Below are 9,446 nucleotides of genomic sequence, written 5' to 3' on the forward strand. Positions count from 1 at the left end.
TAAAGAACAGGAATCTTTGCTCATGCTCCTTCAGCTATAAACCCCTCAACTCTTCTGTGGCTTTAGTAAAAGGTCTGAGTATACTGTGGGCCTCAGTTTTGCTGGACTATAACCAAACTGGGCCCAGGGAGGAGACGCCCTGAAATGTCAAAGGGACCAGGAGAACTATTTCAGGTTTGGCTGGAGACTAGCAGGTCAGGAAGAAGCTTATCGTCGTGGCTTCAGAGTCACCAGGCTTGGCTTGAATCCTGGTTCCACCAGTCCCTAGTTATGTAGCTGCGGGCAACTTTTCACATGTCTTTAAGCCTGTGTTTTTGCTAAGAGTGGATATAACATGTCTGACCCCACAGTGGGTTGTGAAGATCATAAAAAATAGTGGGCTTAAAGCACTGGGCTTTATTAAGCCTGGCACCACACATAGGGCTCAATGAGCAGTGGCTGCTATCACCTCCACTGCCCATATGAGTGAATTTCTACGGCCCAAGACGCATAAGTGAGCCCAGGCCTAGGTACCAGGTTCACTTCTGGCTGCTGTGGGAACATGTGGCCCTAACGATTTTTCCCTAATCACCTACTGTGAGAGGTTTGAGCTGACAAGGGGAAATAAGGTCTATGCCCTGCTTGGAGTAGACAATGGATTTTACCCTAGATTCATTCATGTTTATTCTTTTGCATCTTCCAAAGACAAGACTTACAGTAAAAGATGCAGCTATAAACTGTTTAATAATAGCTCTCATCATCTATTCATAGACATGAAATTTTGGTCTCAGTTTTCCCAGGAAAAAAAAAAGGGTGGGAGTTTGCATAAGGAGGAATGGAGGGCCTGGGATGGGGGTGGGGGGTATTAACCAGCAAATGGTCTGTGCCAGGCTTATTCCTGTGTTGTACTGATGGGGTGTGAAGGGGTATGGAGGGTGTGCTGGTGCCCTAACTTCTCTCTGATAGAGCTGGACAGTCCTTCCTCTCTCCAGAGGCTGCCCCGGGAACCAGAAGCTACCAACCCATGCCAAATGCCTGAAGGGAACCAAGAAGCCCAGAGACTGGGTTGGCCTGTAGGTGTGTGATCAGCCTTCTTAGCAAAGAAGGAAATGGAAGGCATGTACATCCCTTCTAGGGTAGTTAGTACTCAGGGTGTGAATGGAGGACTGATTTTCTAATCTCACCGCGCCCTCTGCTGGGAGCTGAAGTTCCTTACAGAAGGGGAAGGAAGAGACTTAAGACCTTCATTTCGTGGGGAGGGAAGGCAAGGCCACAGGCAGGAGGCTGGCTCTCCCTGGACCCGCAGGACATGGAATCAAGTGAAGATCAAGAAGTAGACAGGGTAAAAAAAAAAAAAAGAAGAAGAAGAAGTAGACAGGGTTTCACTTTATTGAGTAACAATGGCATCATAGTTTTAGTTGCTGGTGGCAGATAGCTGGGAGAGAAGGAAAGTGCTCTTAGAGGATCCCATGGGGGCCTTCCTTCGTCGGCCAGAAGGCCCAACTCACTGTTCTCACTGTGCCACCCACTGCTTTGGCCACAGCTCGTGGGAGTTGGAGTCAAGGTCCAGCCCTGTACCCTATGAATGTATCATCATATATTCCATTCCAAAGCCTACCTCTCCTTTGGACCCCCTGTGGATGCCCCGGCCCTTCTTCCTCTTGGGAGATGAGGGCAGAAGTAAGGGTAGGAGCAGGACTAAGCCTCAAAAAAGAGGAGCTAAGGTCGGACTTCTGCTGAATGTCTAAGAGCCAACAGAACACAAAATGTCCTGTCTTAAGATTGTACACTCAGGGCCTAGTTGCCCTTGGGGGTGTCCTTGTCACATCCATCCACTCAGATACCTGAGCAGGGTAAGCACCATGCCCACAGCTGTGTCCCTCTGTAAGAGGGGGCAGTGGGAGCTCTTAAAGGGGAATGTTTGCTCTGCCTTCATGGCTTTTTGGTGTGAGGAAGGAGTTGGGACCGTAGCGTAGAGTCTATGATGTCAGAGCAGACCAAGAACTCTGAAGGTTGTCCCTAAAGATGCCCACACTGTGGTGTGGGGGAGATGGAAAGATGGCCGGGGTGCTACAGGATACTGACACTCCTTTGTTCTCAGAGAGGAGAAAGGATGAAGGTAATCTATTTCAGGATGTGGGGGATGCCTAAACTGCCTGTCTCCCTTATCCTGTCATGTCTTCCTCTGCCAGCCCAGTTCCCAGGTCAACTTTGGGAGCTAGGAACCAGAATTCTGAAGAAGTCAGCCCAGTTTGGCTGGCAAGTGTCCCTCAGTCTCTGCGCTGAGATCCCGCGACTCCTCCTGCATCTAGAAGGGGCGAGGTGCTGCTAGAAATGTCTTGGCCAGTGGAACTGTTGAGGCAGGAAAGTCGTGTAGCCTGGCTGGCTGACAGGTGGCGAGAGGCCAAGAGAAGCCAGATAGCAGGATACCCTAGGACAGCATGTCTGTTCCTAGTTTCCAGAACAGCACGTACACACACACACACACACACACACACTCTCTCTCTCTTACGCACATGTATCGTATACGTACAAACGTAGGTAGAGAAGCCCAGCAGAAAGGGATTGTGTGGCCCTGCTCTTTGAAACCAGAAAGGAGAGAAAAAGGCTGAATGGAGGCACCTCTCTCAGCCTAATGGACTGCTGATCTCCCAGGCGGCTCCCCCACCCAGACCCCACCCAGTACCAGGCAGATGGGCAAGGGAAGGGGAGGGAGAGTGAGGCTTCAGGAAAGCAGCAGCCCGAGGAGGTGAGGGAAGCGGCCAGAGACTGACCCTCCCTCAAAGCCCCTTGTTGTAGTAAACCACTTCGATGTCAGGGTTTTGCTCACGGATCCGAGCCCTCAGCTCTGGCTCCAGCCTGCTCACAGGTAAGGAGCTGCAACAGAACAGCAGAGGTAGGCTGAGTATTCCCGGAACCCAGCCTGCATCAGGCCAAGCGATCACCGCCCTTCCTCCTCCCGGACTGAGGAATCTCCTTCGGCGGCCAGAAAGCCCAGCTCACTATCATTTCCCGGCCCCAGAATAAGTTTAGTGCCAGGCAGGCCAGCCCTCCTCCTGGAACACACTGAAGGCCCCTAAGGGCAGCTGCTTCCACAGATATGGAGACCCATCCAGAGCCCCCAGTCCAGCCGGGGGGCAGCACTTACCTTCTCTGAGGGAACAGGGCACAGCACAAGGGGGTGGCAAATACCAGGCTGGGGAGAAAAGTGTTGGAAAGGTTTGTGAAGTTTTGACCTAAGGCTGTTCCCTCCCTGCACCCCATGCCTTCTCTGGAGACAGCCCCCAGGGGTGGAGACTGATTAAAGCCAATGGTGACATTAGGTTCTGGCTGAGGGACGAGCCTCAGGGCAGCGACCAGAACCAGAGGGCCAGAACCAGCAGTTAAATGTGCATGAAACTCCTGGATGGTACCAAAAGGTATATTTTCCTGCTTTCCTCTCACAAACGAAGACTAGAAATATCTCTTTGAGGGGCACCTGGATGGCTCAGTGGGTTAAGCCTCTGCCTTCAACTCAGGTCATGATCTCAGGATCCTGGGATCAAGCCCTGCATTGGGCTCCTTCTCTGCTCAGAGGAGAGCCTGCTTCCCCCTCTCTCTCTCTCTGCCTGCCTCTCTGCCTACTTGTGATCTCTGTCTGTCAAATAAATAAATAAAATCTTAAAAAAAAAAGAGAGAAGTATCTCTTCGACTAGACTCTTGTCCTTTAAGGATGGAGATCACCCACAGCACGCCCTACAAATGTCCCAAGACCCCCTACAAGCCAGATGTATGAATGAATGAAGTACATGAACATCTTAAAGTCAATAAATATCCACCACACCCACCGTGGAAAGCACACTCTCACACACCCTAGCTGAGTCTTCACACACTTACCAGAAGCCCACCAGTCCCACCTGCAGGGGCGCCCCCAGCCAGGGGCGACGCTGTGGGGAAACAGAGACAGTGGAATGGTTTGCAACCCCTCCTCCCCTCCCCTCCGCCAGGCCTGCTTGCGGACACCCTCCTTAGCATCCCATCACCCATTCCCCCCTCTCGGAATGGGTTCACACCTCCTCTAATCCTCTACTCACTTCCTCCTAGCCTAGTGGCCTCCATGAACCTGTCCCTTCTCAATTCACTCCAGCCATTAGGGACCACCATTCTGTTCCCCCCAATGGACCCAGTTGGTGCTCAATACTTGTGAATAAAAGATTCAGTGAATGAGCTTATATTCCTGTGTCCTGCTTCTCTGTTCTGTTCGTGCATGTGTGAGCCCGTGTGTCTTACTGTTGTCAGTAGGTGACCGCATGAATATGCTGTCAGATGTGATTGTGGTAATCCATCCCCGAGTCAGAGGCCTCAGGAGTGACACTGATTCTCTTCAGGACAGAAACCATTTCCTTCCTTCCCTTATCTTCTCCTCCTGTCCCCTCAGGGTTCCTTCACCCCAGACCAATCCCCTCTTGCTGAAGGAATGAAGGGGGAGGAGGCAGCGCAGGGGTGGGGCAAACAGGAGGCATGTCTCGGACTCAGGCCAAGCTGGAAACAGGCTCCGGGGCAGGTCACTTCTGCTTCCAGCCACCACCACTTCCAGGATGGGAAAGGTGAGAGTGACCTACCTTTAGGAAGTCTTTCTTCTCCAGAGTGTCCATGATCACGGGGGGAATGGCTGCAGGGAGAGTAGGGCAGCAAAGGAGGGAGTTAGTGACGTGAACATCAGGATGCCCCCGGGAGAGACGGATCACCCTTCACAGCTCCTCCCACTTCCCCCCCCCCCCCCCCCCGCAGTGTCACAGCCCCCAGAGTGCTCAAAGCCCCTGGAGAAGCCCCACCCCCCCAGGCGCCTGTGCCTCACCCATGGCAGGAATGGCCATGCAGATTCTCGATATCACCACCTGGAAGATTCCTTGCTTGGCCGCAGCCACCGAGTGGCCAAGTCTCTGATTTTCCTCATCGGTCACTGGGATGCCCACTTGCAGTTCCCTGAAAAGGAAAGGGGGTGGGGAGGGGGGGGTCACACCACAGGCCCTAAATCTTACCAGCAATGCCCTCTTGGGCAGCTGTTCCCTGGGGTCCCCTCAGGTGTCAGAGAGTCAAAGGCTATAGTTCCCAGCCCAGGATCCCAGAGTCAGACTGAGACTGTGCCCAGAAACTTCTGTTTGGGGAGGGAGAGGGCTGGGCCCCCCCTGTGTGGCGGGTCGGTGTGCCCACATGTGCACCACCTGTGTGGTGGGCGCGCGTGCCCAGAGCGGGAGCCACTCACCTCTGCCTCATCAGGGGGATGTTGATGCAGTTGGCAGCCGCCACCGCGGCGAAGGGCACAAATCTGCCGACCAAAGGGGACAGGTGCTGGGGGAGGGAAGATATCACTTAGTGGCCCTAAGGGCCATGGGGTAGGAGGAACTCTGGGGAGAGATGTGGGGAGCCTGTGGATTGGTGTGGACGAAAGATGAGGAAAAGGGAGATAAATAAAGGGCACGTGAAGGGCATTTACCTTGGTGAGGGATTTGAGCCCCAGGGCTGTGGCCACGGCGCCCGTGGTGGCACTCACATAAGCCGTCCCCAGCTGCCTGTGGTGACAAGAATCAGGACAAAATGTGGGAGGTGAGCAGTCCGGCCCGCGGTTATTTCTCTCAGGGAAAGGCCAAATCCTCCATACGTGAGGCATGGAAGGCAAGAGAAATTCCTCCCCTGCCACAGTGTAGGCTTGTCTGGAAGCTCCGCTCCCTCCCTTTCGAGAGAAGAGGGGCCCCCACAGCGCATGCAAGGGGATGCCATGCCCTCAGGCCAGGAAAGTGGGGAGAGGCGCAGGCCTCGAGGAGGGCTTTGAGGCATCGGACCAACAAGCACAAGCACTGGGGGAACAGTAGCAAACAAGAGGGAACAACAGGAGGCCGGGGCGGAGTCGCTGGATTCGAGCTCTCACCTCACAGTGATGGGAGCATCGCCACTGCGGTTGGAGTAGTTGACAACAGCATTGAAGGACTGATTCACCCACTGCCAGAACACCACGGTCGGTGTCTTCCTGAGGGAAAAAAGACACTTACTTCTGCCCCCTCCACGGTGTCCCTCATCCTCAAATTCCTGATAATGCAACCCCAGAGGTTATGCCCAAACCGTCAGGACGGGCCCAGCTGAGGACCCTGGGACTTGCTCTGGTGACCCCCGCACGACCCTCCCCACCTGCCCCACTTACACAACCACAAACCCTGTCTCTGAGGCTGAGTTCCGCACAGTGTTTGGGATTCTAACACGAGTTCTCACCCACCCACTATTTTCAGCCCACCCAGCCTCACCTCGTCATCAAGCTACACTCTGGCATGCCTAAAGTACTCAGGGAGGGCACCCATGGGACAGGACCTGCCTGTAGAAGGTAAGCATGCAGCCAGTGATGGTCATGTTCATGGGCACCTGCGCCGACATACGGCCAATCAGGACCACCTTCTCCCCTGTGTCCGGATGGAAGGCTGAGTCATACACATACTTGGCCCTCCACAGCTGGTCCTCGGTGAGCCCAGGTGTCACCACACCAGCCCTGCAGAGAATGGCAGGGAGGAGATAGGTAACTGGAGGTGGCAGATCTGTCCCTGTAAGGCCTGACCACTCAGCTCAGGGGACGTCTGGGCAGAGGACCAGGAACTTTGACCCCCAATCTCAGAATAAAGGAGCTCCTTGTCTCGGTGGGAGAACCACATCTTCCCAGAAGAGTAGGCAGGTTCCTATTTCTGTTTTCCTTGTAGCTCCACAGAGAGGGGTCCCCTTCTCTTTCTGCCTCAGTGCCTGGTCGTGGGTGATGGTGGTTCCCAGTGGAGTGAAATGGCTAGGGGCATCACAGGGGCTTTTTCTCCTGGAAACAAGGGGGAAGCTCTCCTTCTCCCTGGGCTCCACGTTGAGACCCTCTGTTCTTGTAGAGGGTGGCCTAGCAGTGGGACACGCCCCTTTAAAGGGTTTGTGAAATAGACAGCAGTCCCCTGCCCACCAATATCCATGCCACCTCTTCAACCCAAACACCCTCAGATTCTCTGGATTAAAGCTCTGTGCCATAGCTGTCTGTGAGTCCAACACATAAGGCCAGGGAAGAAGAGGGTTGAGGAGTGGGGCAGGGTCACTCTCAAGCTTGGGGAGATAGATGCAAAAGGTACTGTAGTCATGGCAGGGAATGAGGCTCTGGGCTACAGGGTCAGACGGGGGATTGGTCTACCTATAGTTCTGCACGATGTTCCGGGAGGCTTCCAGCTGTGCTCCAGACAGCAGCAGATTTCGGGGGTCGGTGACAGTGAAGAAGTGCCGGGCTCTGCCCAGGAAAGTGCTTTGGTCCCAGCGAGGTTCCTGGATATTGATATCCAAGGGCAACTCACCCATTTTCTGCAGGGCAAACACCAGCGTTGGGAGGACTCCAAGGAGGGGGTCCAAGAGCTCTGCCTGTGGGAACCTCTGGTGGGCCCTGCCCTAGTCCCTGGGCCGCTGGCCAATCCCTTCCAGAGCTCAAGGTGACTCCAGATAGGTTAGCAGGGTTGGGGGGAGGAGCTGTTTTCCAGGCAATGTTCTGCCTCGGAGACTTGCAGCCACCGGAGGAGGGGGCAGGGGAAAACAGAACCAGAAAAACAGATCTCCTTTGCACTCTGGCCTAGTGCAGATTTTCACCAGAGAGGGCTGACACGTGTATGGTTGACGCAAGAGCAGCAGCTAATCCTGTGTAGTTACTCTCGGGCTCTCTAAGCACAAAAATACATATTATATGCATTATATATCCATGTTCACGTCAGCTTTAGGGCCCAGCTGCCTGGAGACCTAGATGCAAACTTCCAAGGCTGCTGGGGAAGATGGCATAAGCCATCCAAAACCCCAGCCCCTGATTGGAGGAGAGCAAGGGCTCAATGGCCACCCCAGGGGCTTATCTATTCCAGATCTCAAGTCAGGGACGCTGATGCCGGTCACGGTCACGCATGCGTGCTAGTGGGCACGCCCCAGTCTCCTCTCCAGGGGCATCTTCCTCAACCCACACTGAATGGCCCCAGGCCCTCCTTGTTCCCCAGCTGGGCGGGGCTGGCACTAACACCCGTCCACCTCTCCCCAACACACCTACGGCCCAAAAGAATTCAGTAAGTGCCCTCTCCACCCAATACAGAGAGGAAAACCTGAAGCAGCATCTGGCCGTGTTAGGCAAAATCCTACAATATGACTAATCCTCTCCAACCACACTTCCTCCCTCCCTGGAGACACACCCTCCCCTCTCCCGCGCACTCACACGAACATACCCACACACATACATACATGCCCTACACAGACACACGGAGGACACGCCCTGCATACCCTAGCCCACAAAGACCGTTATCTGCACGCTCACACATGCACGCACAAACCATGGCCATCAGCTGCAGACACCTGAATGTACAGCCCCATGAGGCCCCACCCTGACATTCCTCCCCGCAAGCCGCCTCCCCTCGCGCTCCAAGGACTCCTAGAACCAAAGATACTGAGTCCGGAGAGGACAGGGAGCACACTTCAAGGCAGGCTTCCGTCCCTCTTAGCGCCCCCATCTCCTACTCCCCTGACCGCCGAACCCCGCCCGGGACAGCAGACACTCACGCTTTCTTGAGCTCCGGGGCTTCTGGCCTCTGCAGCTTGCAGACCCGCCTTCCTCTAGGCGCCGCGCCCCTGCTCCTGCCCTCCCACCCATCACGCGTAACGTCACGCGTGACGCTAACCGGCAGGAGGGGCAGGGGCTCCCCGCCTCCGCGCGTTCGCCAAGCGTGCCCAGGGATTGGCAGAGCTTGGGGGCGGTGGGTGCCATTTGGGGAGACGCCCCCAGCCCGGCTCCCGGGACCTGGCCCAGCGCCGCCTCCCAGAGCCAATCAGGGCTCGGGAATCAGTTCTGGCCAGTCCCCAGCCAGAGAGAGGAGGCGGGGGACGGCGGAGCGCTGCCCCTTTGCTTGCAGTCCCCTAGCTGGCCTCTGGGGGGACCCGGCCTCGGCCCCAACGTGTCTAGGTTCCCCCGGCGAAGACTCGCAGCGCCTTCCACCGCGCGGAGGGGCCATCCTCTGATGGTGCGCTCCGAGGGCCTCGGATTACCGCCCGGCATGTTGCCAGATGGCCGCCTGGGCAGCGGCCTCTGCCTCATTGGCCCCCAGGGCTCCTACCCCAGTCCCCACAAGCTCTTGTCGCAGCACTCCGGCATTCGCAGCCCTTCACAGTCTCCCTCCTGCCTGTGTCCTCTCCATGTCCCCACCCTTTTCCTCCTCCAGTCCCCTCCTTATCCGCCTCTTGTAACCCCTAGCTCCACTGGGTCCCCAGTTTCCTTCTGCCCCCTAAGCCCGCACCGCAGACCTTGGCCCTAGTCCCTGCCCTGGGATGTGTAGGGGCAGAAGGCTCAAGATACCCCTGTCTGCATCAAGCAAGTGGATCAGAACGATTCTTCCTCCCCCTAGTGTCGTGGAACCAGCGGCTCCACCCTGTGCCCTTTCCAGAACTGAATGGCCGGAGAG

At 55.7% G+C, this 9,446-nt stretch overlaps 1 protein-coding gene across 1 annotated transcript; it reads right to left on the reverse strand.

Moving 5' to 3' along the window:
- Positions 1–1,350: 1,350 nt before the first annotated feature.
- On the reverse strand, positions 1,351–8,659 carry SFXN3 (sideroflexin 3). Its single transcript, XM_004749460.3, has 11 exons — positions 8,551–8,659; positions 7,163–7,326; positions 6,326–6,496; positions 5,888–5,986; positions 5,456–5,531; positions 5,225–5,310; positions 4,817–4,944; positions 4,581–4,630; positions 3,856–3,905; positions 3,128–3,175; positions 1,351–2,856 (listed from the first exon to the last, which is right to left on the reverse strand). Exons 2-11 carry the CDS (start codon positions 7,321–7,323, stop codon positions 2,760–2,762), a joined length of 966 nt encoding a protein of 321 aa, XP_004749517.1. The 5' UTR covers positions 7,324–7,326; positions 8,551–8,659; the 3' UTR covers positions 1,351–2,759.
- Between the last annotated feature and the right edge of the window lie 787 nt (positions 8,660–9,446).

This window comes from Mustela putorius, unplaced genomic scaffold, assembly GCF_011764305.1.
Source record: "Mustela putorius furo isolate JIRA1106 unplaced genomic scaffold, ASM1176430v1.1 tig00003909_pilon_pilon_pilon, whole genome shotgun sequence".
Classification (NCBI taxonomy): domain Eukaryota; kingdom Metazoa; phylum Chordata; class Mammalia; order Carnivora; family Mustelidae; genus Mustela; species Mustela putorius.